Raw genomic sequence first — 20,563 nt, 5'->3', positions numbered from 1 at the left:
TAAACCTTTCATTAAGTCCCTGAACCTCTGCTCCTCCTAACATTTCCAGTGTTCGTGTAAACAAAAATTTTAGAACTATAATTTCGAACATTTTCCAGGGGAGGAGCACCTTATGACTGTAGGTTCATGTGGTTATTTCTCTTTCCCCACTGAACGCAATTCTCTAAATTTGATTGTACAATACTAGTAATGACAGTATCCCCCCCCCCAAACAAAAATGTAGACCCTTTTTCTCTCTTGTCATATATGTATGAAAAAAAATTGAATGGCTTCAAGAATTTGGAAAGTGTTGAGGTCGAGATCTTTGATCAACATTAGAGTGGTTAGCCTTTTTTAAAAAATAAACCAGCTTTTTTTCAATACTTTTTACGAAGAAAAGCTGCCAAATACGATTCTGTTTCTCCACTGCACACTGACTCATGGTATGACACATAAGATTACTATGAAGCAGATGCTGGGGTGTTGAAGGCACATTACGAAAGTAGGGCAGTCCACATTATTTTTTTTTTAGTGGTCGGAGGGAGGCCTGCAAGTCATTATTTTGCCCTGGGGCTCGGGTTGAGCTCTTGGCAGCCCTGCATTCACTCCTATGGATAACACTATCTTCTTCATCACTTTTCATGACTTTTTGTTTTATGGAGTTAATTGCTTTGGCAAGTGAAGCAACCATACCACAATTTTTTATTACTTCATGGAATATGCTTGGAGTTTAGGAAAATTTTTGTATGCTCATTTTAGTTAGCGAAAGAGAATCTTTCTTTTTGTTTTAGAGTGGGAAGGGAAATTTACATTTGCTCAAAGGAGCTTTTTAAAAATACTTTTATAGCATGACCACAGCCTTGCGGGTATGGCTAGTTTATGTATGTTAACATACAGATAAAATAACACAAAATGTATGTTGACAGGTATTAACATACCACAAGCATTGGCAATATGACTTAAATTGGCCACAAGCATTAGCATTATAGCAAGAGGTTCTGGAGACGATTTAACACCCATAAGTCCCTGGTATCACACCTGTGTCAAACATTTTCAATTGAAAGAACGTGTGAGAACTATTCGTGTGTTTTTTCAACAATGACTTTTTTAATAATTTTTATTTTGTTAATATTGAGATTCTGATAACTCAAAAACATGAAAAAATATAATTTATAAGTTATTTGCATTGATAATTATTAGACCTTAAAGGATTAAATGATCACAGTATTTAAACCTGACAAATGATATATTTCCATTATTTATTCTTATATGGATAAATCCATAATGTAAACCTAAGAAATAATCTAAAGATGAAAGGGGAAAATGTCATAGAAAGGAGTATGGCACTGTCTTATGATACATCTCACAACGGCATTCTTACATGCAAGCTATAAGTCGCAGAAGTCAAAATTTTATTACAAAGAATCTTTCTGACAATGGTACTTTGTTGGAACTAATGGCTGAAATGAACATGGCATGACTAAGTAAGCTTTCTGAATCTTATATAATATAAATAAAATAAATGAAGTCCATGTCTTTATCTAAATTGTCCACTTAAGCACTTGATTGAATTGATTGTTCATTCTGATAATTTATCTAACATAGAGGGTTACGACCTTTGCGGCAGGATCATGCCCACTCAATGTTAAACTCGGTAGACAAGTATTTGGGCTTGCCGTCATGAGAGTTAAGAGGCACCACAAAATACAAGAACTTAAGTACATTGCTTAAACATCTATAAAACTTCTTTGCAATTTCAAAATAAAATCTAAAATTCTAAAAGATATTTAAACACAGGTTTTTCTAGTCATTAAATGACTTTCTTCACATGTAGATGTATTCTACGTCACTTGAAGTACAAGGCTCTTTGACAGGTTTCACTTGAAGACTAGATTTTGATTTCTTCTCTTGGCAATAGAGATTTTGTGCTGCTGCATGCAGTTTTTCTACAAAGTCTGGCACACCTAAATTGAAAAGAAATAATGTCAACTCAGATAACAGAAGGCATGACAGTGCAATATGTAAAAAAAAAAAAAGTCTTGAAAACATGCAAAAAAACTGACTTTGCCAAGTCTGCTAAATGTACTTTGATGCAGACTATTTCTGAAAGTATAGAGAGGCTTTGAAAAGTTGAGCTCCAACGTCGACTATGTTTACCTCTGTTTCGAGTTAACAGAGAAGCGTATTTGGTGCTGAGCTTTGGTTTACATTTCAGCTCAATAGGCTTTGTACTGTGTACAATTTAGGAAATTACCTGAGAAATGGCCCCTAAAACAGATGCTAAAAGATAGTGATAAAATTGCAGAAATGCACTTGGCGAAAAACGGTTAAAAATAAAGTTTATGAAAAAGTTGTTAATTAAGCAATTGTTCACATATAAATAAGCTTAGCATTTTATTTGATGAGTAAACTTTGTTTTAAATAGAGAAACAAATCTATTTTAAAATGCAAATTTTTATGAAACTTCAGATTTTTTAATATTGTTTTTGTGACTGTGCTGATTATCAAAATAGTTTTTTGAAGCTCCTGATTTTATTACTTGATTTTCCCGAAAGTAGGGATTTTAAAATACGATTTTCATGAAGGTACCAAAAAAATGGCAGTAAAATCAGCCTGTATTGGGCCCTGCCATCCAAGAAATTTCAAACCAGCTGGATACAAACATGTCGGTAATTTCATCTTCCGGCTACTAAATTGAATACGCTTCTTCAGTCAGAATTAAAAGTTGTGCCGAAAAACATAATAATAAATTTTGAAGAGTAAGGCAAGATTTTTAATATCCAAGTTTTTTTTCTTTTTCTTTTGCTAGCCCTTTGAGTAAAGCTAATACCATTAATGTGGCAAGATTTGTCCAAATTGCAGAAGCGGGGAAAAAATTGCTTACACTCAAATATGGGGCCCATCTGCAAAATTTTAAGAAGGGGGGGGGGGGGGCTCAAACATTTTCCCCAGGGTTTAGCAGGATATTTTCCCCATGGAAACCGATTTCAGTACAGATTAGAAATATTAAAATCTGACATTTTTAATAACTTATTCATCAATGGCTCAAGAAGAAATGTTTTTACATTTTGCAAAGAAAAAAGTACTAAAATCAAGAAAGTTCTGATTTCAAAGGGGGGGGGGGCTCAAGCCCCCACTTACCCCTTTATATGGGCGCCCATTCACCCAAATGAAAGCATTAGCTGGAATATTCAAAATTTACAACAGCTACATCATGCTAAAAAAGCTTAGTTTGCATGAAACAAAAGAAAAGGACCTTAAGGGTTGTTCAGGAGGCCACAATTTTAGTGTTTTTTGTGATTTTTTTTAAAGGAAAGAAATAGTCAGGATATCTTTAAACTTGGATGATATTTTATTCATTTTTTGAAGACTTTTCCACCAGAATTAGTGGAGTTAGAAGCTACTGTCCACGGGTGGTCGCCATCGGAGCTTGTTGCTGGTGGGCATTACAGAAGCCACAAATTGTGTCTGAAATGATTACAAACTTTTTTCTCCTAAACAACATATTTCTCTAAAATATGAACCTAATTGTGATCCAAAAAGTTGAAAATTGCGTGTTTTTAAGGTGTTTCATTACAATGTCATGTTTTTCTACTACTTTTTTCACATTTCTAGCATTAAAAAAATATTTTTATTAATAATATGAATAAAGAATTAGGTTCGTATAGAATATAATTGAAGAATATTCACACAAATTTTCAGAACGATTGGTCAAAAATTCTTTGAGCTAGAATGCTGACCAGTTTTTAAAAAAGTTGTTTTGAGAAAACCGCATTTGAAAAAAATACTGTGAAGGTTTTCGAAGCTCCACAGTCACTTTAAGAGCTCATTGCATCAGAACTAATTGGAAATTTTCATTGAAATTTCTGCAACATATTCTTGAATAGTTTTACTAATATTCTATAAGTGGATTTTTTGACCGGTCTAAACTGGTTTCTCCCTTTAAAACAAATTTTCTCAGAGCTATTTATTTGCCACATAGCATGTTCCTTCACTTAGCTCATCAATTGAGATGACGATCATTTGAAAAAGAAAAGAGGGAACGTTTTCATACCCGAAGAGGCCATCCAGTTGTATGCAGGAGCCGGAAAGGCAGCCTGGGGATCGTCGAAGTACGTGAGTACGTAATCGAAACCATTCTGTAAAATACAGTGTTTATTAGTGTGGTAATTAGTAAAAATACATAGTGTTCAGGCATGTAAAAGCAAAAATGCCTAAAATAAGTGCCATGGAGAGCGGAAAATGTTGAAAAAAGTGAAATGTGTGTTCGCAAATGGTAAAATATTTCATTCTCTTTACAGCACAAACTATCTAATAAGTTCAATCAGAAAATGGTTATGTTTTAAGATCAAGTGCATGATAATACAAACCATTTTCATAATTTGATGCTAAAACTGGATTTTTTTTTTTTTTTTGGTTTACCACAAGCAATTTTTGTTAATTCTAAAATGATAAAATTATTATTTTTAACATTGCATATATGTATTGAAACCTAAACCAACTGATATTCAGTGCTGTAATAATATATTTAATACTAGGGATGTTTTGAATTTAAATGTATAGAAGAACAATGTCAAGTGCATGTGGAGCAAAACACTAAGTTTAAATTTATTTATTCAGTCATTAAATACTTGATGTATTTATTCATTTGCTGATTTTGAAAAATGCAATTTATCTTAACTATTTCACTTTGTTCCACATTCCCCTACATTTTTAACCTTTGAATATTAATAGTTTACAGAAATGACTTTCACTATATCCCGCACCTGAACATTATATCCAGCACATCAGACAGCGCTACTGCTGCAACATTCTCGTATCATACCCAAACACATTGCCAAGCATATTCTTTTAATTTTATGGATTGTTGGAAAAAAATGAACAAATAAATATACTATTAAATAAATAAATTAGCATTAATTAATAAAATTAATTATTATTTAGAAATATTTAAAATATCAGAAAGTACAATAATTTATGTATTTTCTATTTTATTAATAAAAAATTTAATGCAAATTATTTGTGGCACAACAAGAATCTTTTTTCGCTCCCAGAAAATTTTGTTTTTCATTTTCATGTATGTTTCTTACTAAAGACAATAACGTAAAATATTTTCTTTAACATTTGAAGTGTTGCAAAAATGAAACAGCTCCGTTTTCAAAGTTCTAGAAAGGTCTGCATTGGGAACACCAATCCACTTTTTTCTTTATTATATTTTAATAGCTCCCCATAATATGCTCCTGAAAACAGTTACACGAGAAAAGTCATGAAAATTGAAAAAACTTAAAAATATTATATGGCATTTTAAGCTTTCATGCAGACCTTCTGAAAATTGGCATTTGGAGCCAACCCCCCCCCCCCCTTTTTTTTTTTGCAACAACCCTGCCAAAAGGACTTCACCTGCAATCCTTTACTTTTACAATATATATTTTAAAAACAATATTTTTACAACTAAAATCAAAATGGATTCAAGCTGCATTGAAAGAATATGTGTAGCACATAATCATGTATTATCATGAAATACAAGTAAGGAAAGAATTTTGACTTAGTTGTCAAGTGGTATTTTACTACTATTATATTATGCGAAAGTTTGGATGTATGGATGTTTGTTACTCTTTCACGCAAAAACTACTGAACGGATTTTGATGAAACTTTACAATAATATAGCTTATGCCTCAGAATAACACATAGAATAGTTTTCGTCCCGTTATGGGGGGGCAAACCCCCTTAGGGGGGCAATATAACACAATTTTGGTATAAATTCTCTAATATGGGGATGAAAAAATACTTGCACATATTTACATTATATGTCTATCAAAAGCTCTGATTTTTCTGCAGAAGATGGTACCTGTTTGAAATTTCTAAGTAGAATAAAAAATGAATTATGAGTTTTTTAGTTTCATGTTCCAAGGCTTTCCTCAACTCAATACAGTATTTAGTGTATCATCTCAACTCCATGTCGATAGCGACAATTGTTGTATTATTGACTATCTTCGCTTTTCGTGACCGTTCAAGGCTTTTCTCAAGTCAAATCTTGCACAAAGCAAGATTTTTGCACAAGATTGGCAAATAATACATGGATTTGGCTGATTATTTTCCATTTTAAGGCAACTTTGAAGCAATTAATGTGTTTTTTTTTTAAATTTGTGTTGACTGGGTATTTAATCGATTAGTAGGAATCTAGCCAAACTTTTTTTGTGGAATCATTTCAATAGCTAAGGCATTCGGCAATTTTTTCAACTCTTGCTATTTGTGAAGCTTAAGAATACCCAATACTGTTTTTCGGTTTTCACCATGTAACCAAATATCGCCATTTCTTTAATATTCCTTTCTTAAATTTGTTAACACGTAAAATTATTCGCCAACAAAATCAAGAAAATCCATAAATAGCACAAAAACTTCCATTAATTTGTCTTTGTGCACATTTTCAAACAATTGCCAAATTTTTACTATTTATTGGAAACATTTCGGATAGCAGCATTTTATAATCACCAGAAGTATCTCTTCGATTAAAATGAGTAACACACAGTTTTACAAAATAGGGAGAGGGAGCCTCATTTGAGGTATTCCAATACGATTGATGCAAATTGAATAACATTTTAAATCGCAGTAAGGGATTACAGGCAGCTACGTTTTTTAAAAATTTGTACTTCAATAGCAATATACAGAAAGTTTAAGACTATGTTCGAAAAAAAAAAAAGTTAAATCTTTTTAAACAAGTGAAGTTTAATTTCATATTTTGGGAATTCCGCAAATTTGTATACGTTTAAGTATCGTCTTTTTCGTTTCTAAAAGAGTACTATTTTGTTCTTCATACTTATTGCCATTTTACTTTTATGGGTTAGAAAGGAGCTCTATTTTTAATCATGTCAAAGCGGTGTGTTTTGAGTTATTTCAGTTACAGCAGAGAACGAATAAAAGTAGCGATTGTTTCTCATAATTATTACAGACCCAGGCAACGCCGGGCATTTTTGCTACGTACAATTATCTGGTAAATGTATAAATAAGATTATAAATCAATCAAAAAAACATTGAGAGTGATAGGGGAGTCCAGCCCCCATCGACATCCCCCTTGTGTGTTCCACTGCACAATGCTCGTATGAACCAATCAGGATTGGCCAAAAATCGGTTCAAAAATGTTTCAATAGAATGAAAGTTCTATTGAAACATGTATTTTGCTTTTCAGTATACAGTCAGCCCTGCTTAAACCAATATCAAATGTTCCAACATGCCTTATTCAATTAAGCAAGGTATTCTATTATACAGGGAAAACAAGAAACGTATTTTTGAAGTATTTTGCTGGTATTATATTCATTATAACTACAATAAATGGTAAATGATTCTTTATTACTTAAATATGTATATACATGAATTTTACAAAAATTAAAATACTTAATGTTTTTATGTAAATGATACAAAAATTACATGTACTACATGTGTGAATACATAAAAAAATATATATTTGATTAGTTTCATTTCTTCTTAAAAAATTCTTCCTTAATTTTATCAGCATTTTGGTTCATTCTTGAAACCTAAGTTTAGAAATCCTAAATTCTTTCGCAATTAGCTGTCTGTGTTTTCCTATTTTTAATGTCTTTCAAAACATTTAACTGAACACATATGCTTATGTCGTTCCTTCTTGCATTCTTTTTACCGCACCATCAGTCTGAAGCAGAGCAGAAAATCATCAATCAACCGATTTCGGAAAAAGCCTTTCCATATTCTCCAGCTACAACCTTGTCAAACAACAAACCAAGTCGAACAATGTCATTGACAACTGTCTCTTCCAAGAACAAGAACTAAATAGCCCTGGGAACCACTTTTCTATACAGAAAGCGGCCGAGTTCCTTGAGGCATTAAGTCGAGGACATTGCCGGACAGGACCTGAGCCAACCAAAGAAACATTTTAATCCCAGCTCACTGCATGTGGTCCAATTCTTCGAATTCTCCAAACACCCAACCCCTGATGCATTTTACAGCCTGAGATAAATTACAGCTAGATGCCAACCATAGAATATCTGTTAGCCCCTCTTTTGTGCTTTGTTATAAGTGACCTTTTACTTTCAAGGGGGTGAACTGGGATTTCTTCCCAAGAAATAGACAAAAAAATTTGACTTGAAACAAAAGTTTTGCTCAGGAAACTTTGAATATGTATGCAATTAAGCGGGGTATGGATGAAAAAAATATTTCTTACAGGGGGAAAATTTAACATTACTGCTGTACGAATATTTTTGTTCCACAGATTTATATTCCTATAAGCAATTATTTAAACATGTTGCATTACAATCCATGCTTCACATTTTATGATTTTTTTAATTTTAATATTTTCAAGGGGTAAAACCATCAACATCCACCGCCACCCCAGATGTCCCCCATGCTGACTACAGCAATACATAATTCCAAGTCCATTATGTAAAAATATATGCATATAAAAACTTATAATCAACCCAGTTAATTGGGATAAAACTATGATTAATTAATACAGTAAAATCCTATTCCAAAGAACTTGAAGGGACTGAAAATGATGTTTGCTGTAATGCAAATTTTTTTGTAATGGAATCCTATCAATGTAACGGCAATTAAAACAGAATTGACCATTTATTTTGTTGAAATGTATATTTTCTTGCATGCGTACTTGCTGTAATGAGATTTCCCTGTACAGCTAAAACCAAATAAAATACACAACACTTAATATTTAGAAGGAAATAATCCATTTGAGCATTCTGAAAATAAACAACTTGAAAACTAGATCTACATCTAAAACATTTCAAAACAAACACGTACCTCATCGTATGTCCTGTGCGGGCGAATCACCATTCTTGAACTATACTTAGTAACTCTAACATATTTATTATTTACAGGGCAACTAGGATGCTCCACGGCTCTTGAAACGAGCACCATGGTGTTTGTTTCTGGACTAATCTGGAAATGTATTAAAAAAAAGATTTAAAAGTTTTGCTAAGAGAAAGGGAAAAATTACTTTAAAAACCTTTCTGGGAATATGAGCATTTAGTGACACAAGATAAAACAAAAATAGGTTTCATAAATTTTACTTTCTCATCATATTTATCAACATATGGCATTGACACTGAAGGGGTTAATTTATAAAATTAAATAAGGAAAACAAATATGATAACACACAAAATATTTTGAAGAAATAGACTAATTTTTATCTTGTTTTTATTTTAACTCATACGTATTAAATAAATATTAATATTGTTATGAATGAGTAAAGCAAATTAGATGGTGATTTTAAAATTCAGCTATGAAGAGTTGATGAAATTAACGAAATTTAAACAGTGTGAAATTCAGAATAGTACTCATACTTTTTTCAAAAGAATTTAAAATTCTTAAATCAAAGTATCAATTTTACTTGAGGATTTAATAATATGTTTCTACACTTTCATATACCGACATATTGATATACAACAGCACAGACAATGATTTAAGGCTGACTGTATTAAACTAAAATACAAAGTATGTATTGTGAAAACAATTTTAAGACCAGAAGTACATGGGATAAAATTTGCAAGAAATTGCCCCTCCTCTAAGTTATATCTTAATCATACAAGATCGGGGTCATATTAGAGGTATGATCTTATCTCATATAACATGCTATCTCACGGAATTTTATCAAGAAATCTAATTTTTCTCTGCTCCAATTTTTTTTTCTTTTGGACAAATACTAAAATAGGTACTCATCTGAAAAATTGTTAAAGTTTCTGGCATGTACTTATAGGCCCTGAAGTTCGATTCTGTAAAACTTATTAAAGGCGAGTATAAACAATTATTTTCTAAATCTTTTTTAAATAAGTCCTTTTTTAATTAGTTTCTTAGAAAAGCTGCATAAAATGAATCATTTGTAAACATAGTATAAGAAGTAAATCTTCATAAATAAACTTAGGCATGATTTTTAGGTTACTTTCAATGATGAATAACAACACTGAGGAAAGTTAGTTTAAATATTTTATGTAGTCATAAAAATGCGATTCATTTTGATTGCAAAATATATATGATTGAAACTTATAATCTTTACTTAGGATTTAAAAAAAAGAAAAGGAAATTTGTACAGCACAATGGGAATTAAAAAATAAATATAAGTTTTCAAAAATGCTCCTCAGAAATATTTTTATGAACATTGTAAGAAGAGTGAGAAACAATAAATATTCCTTATTGCTTATCTTGTCATTAAACATGCATCTATATTCTAGGGTAGTGTGCTTTAACTAACAAATGTATAAATGGATCAGAATTTTGATTCAGATATTATTTTTACATGATTTTTTTTCAACAATCTGAACTGCATAAGCTATATGTAAGCTAGGTATAATTTGCTCACATGCAGCTTTTAGACTAGCAAAAGTAAGTTAAAAATTGTTTATGTTTTTAAAATTCTGTGTGTTAGTAACAACAGTTAACATTATTTAGCACATATAAAAGTTACATTAAAACTCAAAGCTCAAATGCTTTTAAGAAAAAAACTGAAAAGAAGATACTTTTTTTCATTTTGAGTTAATGTTTAATAAATTGAATAAAGTTATTCAATGAGAAATACAGTAATAATACTTACAACTGCTCTTCTAATATACACATATTCTCGACTATACATAGGAAACTAGAAAGGAAAAAAATTAATTGAATGCAAAATTAATAACGAATGGTAGCTTAAAAATACAAAATAATATTAATATCATCAAATTAATATATTTCATACAGTATAAAAAAACTATACAATACAAATTTAATATACCAAAATAGTGTTGACAAGATTACACATGTTCAATTATTTACCATTGATTTAACTGTTATGCATTTATTAATGCTAAGAATAGTTAGCCATTTAATAAATAAAAATTGATGAATTATTATTCTTATATTAAAGTTTAATCTTGATTATGACAACATCATCTCAGTTATCTTCAACAGGTGGTATAAACTTTGATGATATTATGACAAAAAGTTTTATTTATGGGGGGAAAAGGCACTTCAAGGCAAAAAACTAAAATTGTGTTAAATTAACAAAAAAGTAAGATGTGACAAAAAGTAAACCATTAATCGAAACTAAAAATTTCATAAATTCAGTATAACTGAAATATGCAATAAGACTGGTAAATGCTTATTTTTGAAAATTATTCATTCTCATAATTGGTTGTTTCTATTAAAATTGACAATTGTTTATTTGACCAGAACTTGTACAGTGCTTAAAAGACCATATTTTTTGGTATAGATTTTTGGATCTGAAAAGTACTTATTTGATGAAAAATTGTTTAAGGGTAATTCATTTTGCTTTAAAGATTCTTATTTAGTTATTTCAGTCAGAAAAATTGAACTCATGGTGCTACATCAGACCCATCAAATCAAAACTTAAGTTTTTTCAATAAAATCTTTTTTATTCTTATTATATTCAGAACTCATTATAAAACTTATGTGTGAGATTGATTTAACAAATTGTTTCATAAATGAAAACATATGGTAAAACATCACCTTTACATTAAAACAATGTCTTCATTTCAATGCAGAATTACTTACAGTAAGTAACTAAAATTTAAAATATTTTATACAAATGAATAAATTTATGAAAGAGACATCAGTAATGCATAACAAACATCCAACAATGGGAGAGAAGTTATTAGAGCTATCTCTTGCATTTATATTCTCAACAATAGGTAGCTTATACAGCAGAGGTGAGTATCCATCCTCTTCAAATACTTCAGAACATCCTCCCCCAAGAGTGAGACCCCCCTTCCCACCAAAAGAAGAAAAATATTCCTACCTCCCTGAAAATTTTAAAGCTGCAGCCATGCATTATGACTTTTTTTTTTTTCATGTGCATCCCAGTATAAAGAATTGAAATATTTTTCATTGAATTTTTTCAAGCCAAAATTTCTCCATAAAAAATTCTATTTTTTTTTTCTTATTCAGATTATTTTGCATAACTGGTACATAAAAATCAACTAAACATTTAAAGCAATGCTTTCTATTCTTTGCTAACCATTTCCTAGCTCATTCAAGAACAAATATATACCTACTTTTTACTTTTTTTTAAATTTTAATCCTCATAACTCCCTCCTTTTTTGCATCAATAAATGAGTACACATCCTGTTGATCTATAACATTAAATATTTATGCACAGTAAAAAAAATGTTAAAAAATCAATCTTTAATAAAATCACCTAAAAATTTACATAATTTAAAGTTAAATTCTTAACCACTGGACAATGCCTCTGCTAAGTATTAAGCACCTAGTTTCAACAAAAGGGAGAAGCTCAAAGGCATTATAAAGTTTTCACGAAAATAACCTTCAGTGAGCTAAAAGAAACAAATGGGCCTTGTTAGTAGAACTCCATAAGGAGTATTCTTTCAGCCAAGAGTGCCCTGCCTGAAAACTATGACATTGATGTTTTTATGCTGTATGTATCACCACCAAAAATAGAGCAAATGTACTCATATACAAGAATAGTATTGTGGTCTCTTTAATGCAGGAATTAAACATTGATATCCACAGAATATAATGCTTTAAAAGAAACATGCAAGAAGTTGCCAAGGTCGGTGTCAAACAGTATGCTTATTGAGATGAAATGCAAATTTTAAACTTACAGGGTAATGCATCACCCAATGCATTACTTCACAACCACCTTCCGTTTTCTCTTTGTCGATGACGTCCAATTTGATCACCAGTTTGTCCCACTCTTTTCTGTACTCAATGTCAGTCTGGAAGAACACAAAAAGTAAAATAAAACTTAGATTTGCTTACTTACATAATTTTGATTGTGAAGGCATTTACAGTTGTGAAAAAATAATGCAATCAAAATTTATAAGCAAAAACTACAAATGCAGAGAAGATTCAGAACAGGTAGTGCAAATAACAAAATGTTCATAGAAGCTAACATTTGTTTTGAGGCTTCAGAAACATTCAGTGCTGAGCTCAGATGGCTATACAGCTAAAAAAAACGAGCTGATGTGTGCATCACATGACTTCCTTTTACTCCAATTTAATGTCATTTCCCCATTATTGGCATTTTTAGTGTGATTCAATAGTTTACTCTCTAAATATTTGACTTCAAGTTGGCAACAAAACTTGGCGACCAAAATACTGGTGATACATCGCCAAGTGTCTGCCAAATTATAACACCACTTGAGTTTACATCGAAATTAACAATGATTTCCCCTCAAAAAGGGGCAAAAGACCCCTTTAGAAACACCCGAATGCAATCAAAAGGGGAGGTGCACAACTAGATCCCACTAGGAGTCTACGTACCATATTTCAACTTTTTAGAACATACCGTTCTTGAGTTATGTGACATACATACGCACATACATACATACAGACATCACGAGAAAACGCGTTGTAATTAATTTGGGAATCATTAAAATGGATATTTTGTGTGTCTATACATTCTTTGGCACTTATCCACGTGTGGTCGAGCCGAAAGAAAACCTCAACATTCATTCGGGGGTGATTAAAACGGAAATTAAGGTCGATTTTTGAGTGAAATTTTTTTTGCGATATAATACTTCCTTTTTTGTAAAAGAAAGTAAAAAATGTTTAGTTTCCTAACTAAAACCCTTGTCAGTTTTACTTAATACTAAGCCCAAAGCATAAGTTTTTAGGTCATAGACTAATAACAAATAGCCTCAATATTTAATTTGCTAAACCACAATATTCAACCGCGAATGAGTATAGGTAGGTAAAATTTAGTCATATCTATTGCTTTGACTGAAGAAACTTGTAACTCCAAAACACCTGTATAGTTTGCAGTTTTCACAGTAATCTGTTCCTTTTTAATAATATGTTTAGAAGCTGAGGGTGAAATCAAATTCACTCGATTATATTTTACTATTATGCATTAAATTAGAACCCACATAGAAGCTAATGGCTAACATAATGATCGAAAGAAAACTTTGTAAGAGAAACCAAACTTTAAATACGTGTAAAAATGAAAAACATCTAAATGAAGATAAGCAGAAAAATGCAATTACAGTGAAACTTAGTAATTAACAAAATTTTAAAGGAAAAAAATGAAAAATTACTTACCTGTACAGAAAAAAAGGTTCTAGCAGGCACATCATAAAATGTTCCCATGACTGAAAAAAAAAAGAGAAAATATCTCTATGGTGATCACATTACAAACTGAGAAACAAAAGCATCTACCTACAAGTATTATGTACTTGTATTGCGACATTTTCTTCTTAAACATTTCTCGGGGCCAGTTAAGATATTAAGATTTAGTCTATTGTCAGTTTATTAAGAAAACTATTTTTAAATTTTTAATCTATGTCACAGAGAGACTATTTAAAACAATTCTGCTACTTTGTACATTTACATATCTGTTGTATGCACACCAAGCAGAAGACATTGTTATTAGCTCTATGTGATGCTGATTAAGAATAAAAAATAGTCCGTGTGACAAACCAATACTAAACTAATATTAAAATCTAAATCAGCATCAAGAAATGCTTTAAAATAAGATGTTAATATATGCACATTCAACCTGTGTCCCAGAAAATATGGAACAATTCTCTATTATTAACTAAAATTTGAAGATTTTTTTTACTTAAATATTTGTAGGTCTTTTTTTTCCCTTCATCTAACTAAGAAATAGTCAGTGGACATTCACAAGACTCTGCAATACATGTCATAGTTTCTGTTACTGGGAGGCAATATTCTATCCAGATGATGTCGCAATTTTTTTTCCAGAATTTTTAACTAGTATTTTTATGAAAATATGATTAAATTTGTAAACAGAAGAATATTAACATAAAAACAGATTTATCTTAAAAATGTTACTCAATTATTAAAGTCGGTAAAAACAATATAACAAAGGGGGATTTCTACTAACCGGGTTTATTTTTGTGCTTTTATAATTTAGTGTTTTGTGCTTAATGTGTTTTGGTGTTGTTAAATTTATGAAAGGTCTCGGCTCACATGTACATGTGATACTCAGACAAACATGTATTTCTTTTACTGGATGTTTGTACATCCAAAAGCTCACAATTTTACATTGAAAAAATGGTTCCTTGAAACCCTGAAACAGGTGTATGCAGTAATCTGTATATTTGTGCTACAAAATGTTGGTTATTTCCTTCTACACATGCATAATTTGTGCAAATAATAAGTATTCTATATAGGTTCTCACTAAAACTTTGAAATAGAACTTGGTACGAAGTATTTTAATTAATAGATTCTTGAGCATCACATCACACTTAACACAGTATCAGAACAATGTAGTAGCTACCGAGTTTTTCTTTTTTCTTGCAAATGTTTATTATTTTGGAGGCAGTAACATGATGGATCACAATGCAACTTACTTTTGGTGAAATGTACTGAGAAAAAGACTGATTAAATTTGACGCTAAAGTGAAAGGTGGCTTTTGCTCTCAATGAAGAGATTTTGTTTTGCAAATATGACATATGTTTCTATTAATTCAATGTTTTAGTTAAAGTTATTTGAACTGAAGGCTTATATGATCATGTGGTTTGTTGAACTCCATTTCAATAAAAATGGCTCATTTAGACAAGTTTGAACATTTGGATTTTTACTTACTTTTATATTCATAAAGATAGGAGTTTGGGAAAGCTTTTCTCCAGACTTGGACACACTCCTTCTGTATGACCGCTTCCCAGCCCTCGTTGACCAGTTTGTTGACGAGATTCTGGCCGCTGATGGGCTTGGTGGGGTGGTCATCGCTGCTCCGGTATCTGTCCAATTCATAAATGCAGCTATATAGAATATGAAGCCACATCACAAAAATGGACAGCACATGATACACACAAGTATGATGCATTTATTTTGAAAAGTAACAAAAAACAAAAGGTTTATTTCAAGGGCGGATAAAAGGGAGGGCCAATGTGGGCAATCGCCACTCCCTTGAAGGATTCTGTGCTGTTTTGGAATTCAAGTCCTAAAAAGATAAACTCCCTCCTTGAAACTTTTTGAAATTGAAGTTTCAAAAAGTTAATTTTAGACAAGCTTTGATGACGTTGGAAGGAGGAGCGGAGCTTTGGAGGCCTTTCCCTGGTCCTTTTGCAAAGATATCTAGATTTAAAAACCTAGGAGCTAAATTTGATGTCTAAAATTTTTAATCACATTTAAGTTTTTTTTTCCTGACACCCATAAGCGGCTCGTACAGAGGCAAATAATCCCCCCTCACTTTCAAAAGTAAAGGGCCGTGCCCCCTCCCTTTTAGAGTTAAAAATTAATAATCTATTGAAAAATGTTTTTTTACAGGGTGGATTGATTTTTTCCACCAAAGTAACAACTAAAAATTCCAACTAAATGAACTTTTCTCATTTCATAAAAGTAGAACTTTGAATTGGATGGGGAAAGTCTACGGGGGCCAGTCGTCCCTATTTGTGAGGAAATATTCCATTTTTTGGAGGTCATAGAATCATAAATGTTAAAAGCAACCCAATTCTAAAAAAAAACAGCTTCAGGGACCACCCCCTCAAAAACCACTTTTTTTTTTGACCCCCCACTTTTTTGGTGCACTAGCTGCCTATGCTGGCATACTGTGAATGAGACTGCAATTGAAGAGAAGAAAAAATATCAAAATGAAAAACCAATTTTTAAATACGAGCAATTTTGTCTTTGCAAATCTTTTTCTAGTGTATATTTTAGATTTTTAAAATTCCAAAAAAAAAAAAAAACTGTGCAACCTGTAGCATTTTCATTTAATAAAGCTTTTTTTCTGTAATGTAACATGAATTTCTGTAATGTAACATTTTTATTTATTAAAAATGCCACCTAAAGTGCTCATTACACCTGGAAACTTATCCTGGCGCCTATGTAATGAAATGAATTTGAATACTAAAAATGTAGTCTTGAGCAAAGAAGAGACTGAAGGGACATGATTCAGTTGTTTAAATTTGCTAAAATGAAAGATGTTAACGGTGCTAAAGTTTAGCACTGAAAACAGGACAAGGGGTCATTAAGCTATTCAAATCTCAGGCTAACATGGATATTAGGAAAAATTATTATTTTAGCAGGGTAGTGGAACCTTGGAACAGCTTACCGGAAGAGGTAGTAATGAGCAAGGGAGTAGATAGTTTTAAGAGGGCCATTGATCTTCACTGGTGATTGTAAATTGACTAGGACCAGCCTAGCTGGGCCCAGAGCCTGTTGCTGGTCGCCACTTTTGAATTTGTATTTTTATAATGTCACATGAATACTTTCTATTCATTAAAAATGATACCTAAAGTGTTCATTACACCTAGAAACTTATCCTGGGTGTCATCATGACACCTTAACTTGAATTCTTATTTCTAATACTGTTTCAAAGTTCAACTACTTTTTAAAGTGCCTTAAACTAATACAGTACCATGAGACTATTGTGGACTGAGAAGCAGTGTCACAAAATAAAGGGTTAAACTTGCTCGAAAAAATATGGAATTATAAGATAAAGTGGAGTTAAAAGAATTAAGTTCACCATAACTTATAGTGTTAAAAGTTTATCATTCTTCAAATATGAATTACTAATATGGTAATATATAAATACAGATGTGGCAAACCAGCAACAGGCTCTGGGCCTAGTGATGCGTTTGAACATTATTTTGTAATTTTTCCAAAATTTAGTATGATCCATTTTTTATTTATAAATTCAAAAGAGTTGCTCAAAAGTAGACCCTCCAATGGGCATTTTTCAAATTTAAATTTAAAAGTGACAGAGTAATAAACAACTTCCTGACAGGAGGCTCTTTACGATCAAGTGATAGAAAAATAAATAAAAACTTACAGGGTTGAACCACCTTGACTAGTATGCATTTCATCCAACAGACATAAATCCATCATGCTAAAACTAATTAAAATTAAAACAATATAATTGATGCATAAAAAATAAAATATCTTTAGAAAAAAAGGTAAAAACAAAAGATGATGAATGAATAATAAATAAGCTACAATTAAAACTAAACTACTAAAGCAGAAAAAAAAGGTGCAAAAACAAAAATAATTTCTTTTTAAAACTATAACAAACAAAAAGCCTAGCTAAGATAATTCGTGATTCAGTGACTTTACTCAATTTTAAAAATGAATTACAAATTACAACAAAAGTGAGAAACAAGAAATTTATCAGCATATAAATGAAACTTAGATTTCGGCATTTACGAAATTATTTGATGTACAAAAAATTGAAAATATAAATACGACTTTGCATAAATTTTGAGCTCTGATTTCGTATTGATGCACATGAAAAAATTATATTTATTCTAAGGATATCCATAAGGTTTTTTTTAACATAGGAAAGGGTAACTTTTCAAAATAGCTTCATTTTAGTTAGTGACGATTGTAGTGATTTTTGACAGGATGTACTGCCTGGTCGATAAGTCATTTTTGGAAAATAATATTGTTAGCTTTTTTTTACAATATCAAGTATTTAATCAGAGGTAGACATTTGTAAAATCAATTTGTCGTGTAACATGCTAAATTCAACTGATCTATAGTAGAGTTTTTTCCTTTTTTTTAAACCAGAGAAAACTATTCCCAAAGTGTCTCAAAAATAGGCAGCATAGATCACATTTTACAAACATTTCTTACTTTGAGATTAGGCCTGTCATTTTAGGAGAGAAGCAACTGATCCTTCTTCCACCTTGACACACATTTTGAGAAATTATTATGTACTAAAAATTAATGCATTTTTATACATGTGAGCATGGCTCGTTGCTTTTTAAACAAATACATATTGAATCCAAAATCCAGGGTTCAAAAATATCATGATATTTTCGAAAATATCCGATATTTATATTATATATTGGATATTTTGGTATATATCCTATATTTTCAATCAGTGCAAACTTAAGTCTTTAAATAGTAACTGCTTCCTCAAATAAGTGTTGTTTATTTTCTCATGTTGTTATTATAATGCATCAATTTTTTCATTACTTATATTCATAAATATACATTTTACGTAAAGTTTTACATACTTTGAATGGCATTTAAGTAAATGATATTTATAGTCATTTGTAAAATGTGATAATTTAATCTTATTGGAAATAAAATGTGGCACAACTGATACATTTCTACCATTTTAATTGAATTATTTAAACATTAGATGTTTTACTCATTTTTCTTTGGTTAACTGTTTTTACAAATTAAATATTTTAGAGTCAATTTAGACAATTAATTAGTCAGTTCACATCCATTAAGCATTTTTTTTCAGACCAATTAAAATTGTTACATTATTAATAATTTTATGCCTAGAAAATAAATAAGGAATATTACATTATTTACATTATATTAATGATACATTAATATGATATATATATATATATATATATATATATATATATATATATATATATATATACATTACTTTTGATTATTTTTAATAATAAAATACCATTAATATGATTAATACATTTAATTTTTATATATCAAATGTCATACTTCGAAAAATAAATATTGAAAATATCAAAATATCATGATATTTTCAAAATAACTATTGGATATATATCATAATATATATCGACCAATAATATATCGGCGAACCCTGCCAAAATCCAACATGTTATGCCCCCCAGGAAAAATGTGAAATGATTCTTCCTAGAGTCATCACTGGTCGTTCACAAATGGCTTTGAGGGGAGAAGGGACGGAGGTCATGAGAATGTGACAAGGGTGAGGAAATATAACAAGGCATGTAACATCACATTTTTTTTAAAAATAAGAATATGTCTGCGAAAAATAGTGTGGTATGTGAGGAGGAGAAGGGTAAGGTGAGGTAGGACAAAGGGTGGGAATGGGTCAAAAAAATGTGATATCATTTATGAGCAGCCCCTTAACAGTTTTCCACCTTGATAAGTAACATTGAAAAACACGATTAACAGCCTACAACAATTTTAATTTTTTGAATTGATCTGGGATGAAAAACATACTTTTGGATTTCTTCGTCTGTAATTTTTTCCTTTTCCCAACTAAAAAAGGCAGCACCCAGCAGTAACGAGAAAGGACGTTTCTGAGAGCGAAAGTTCTTTGCAAACTGTGAAACTATTTCACGAAAAGAGTTTTCCGTATACAAATGAGAATATAAGTTCCATATTTGAGACATACGCCTCACTCTCTGAGAGGCTATAAAATTGCACTGAGTTGTAAATAGTTCACCCAACAAAATAAGTCTTTCATTACATTCAGCTTTGATGTCTTCCCATAACTTTTTCCTCCCATCAAATTCGAGAACAGATTTGAAAGAAAAAGATCTTTTTCGGGATGTCTCCTGCGTGAAACATCTTCGAAGTTCAACGGATATTTCACCTTCGATTTTACTCCGGTAACAACTACGGAAATTTCTAACGATTTTGTTGTAAACATAAGATCCGTTCATAGTTCCGCTGACTATATATATATACTATTCACATTTTATACAAGTACCATTAAAGTCAGAAACAAAAGAGAACGTCTGGATGACTGTACTCGTCAGTATTTTCAATTATTGCAGTGTTTATAGTCTGATTTTATCATAATCTTCACCGATCAAGCATGTTTCATATTTTTTACGACTACCATGCAAAGTTCACATTTTGACCGGAGATTTAACAGCATTGCAGTTACAGACAATTTGTGCTAGAAGTTTACTCAATTTTTAAAAAATACTAA

General features: G+C 31.0%; 1 protein-coding gene across 1 annotated transcript; it reads right to left on the bottom strand.

Annotated features, from left to right (window-relative positions):
• Nucleotides 1-1,803: 1,803 nt before the first annotated feature.
• On the bottom strand, nucleotides 1,804-20,291 carry LOC129232961 (stAR-related lipid transfer protein 7, mitochondrial-like). Its single transcript, XM_054867049.1, is given in 8 exon segments — nucleotides 1,804-1,943; nucleotides 4,034-4,118; nucleotides 8,764-8,901; nucleotides 10,550-10,594; nucleotides 12,576-12,689; nucleotides 14,014-14,063; nucleotides 15,523-15,698; nucleotides 19,777-20,291. Coding segments are annotated over 8 exon segments (1,263 nt in total).
• Nucleotides 20,292-20,563: the final 272 nt, after the last annotated feature.

The sequence above is a fragment of the Uloborus diversus genome, unplaced genomic scaffold (assembly GCF_026930045.1).
Source record: "Uloborus diversus isolate 005 unplaced genomic scaffold, Udiv.v.3.1 scaffold_1402, whole genome shotgun sequence".
Lineage (NCBI taxonomy): Eukaryota > Metazoa > Arthropoda > Arachnida > Araneae > Uloboridae > Uloborus > Uloborus diversus.
Note: the sequence above shows the minus strand (reverse complement) of the source record. Positions and strands in the feature narration are given on the sequence as shown.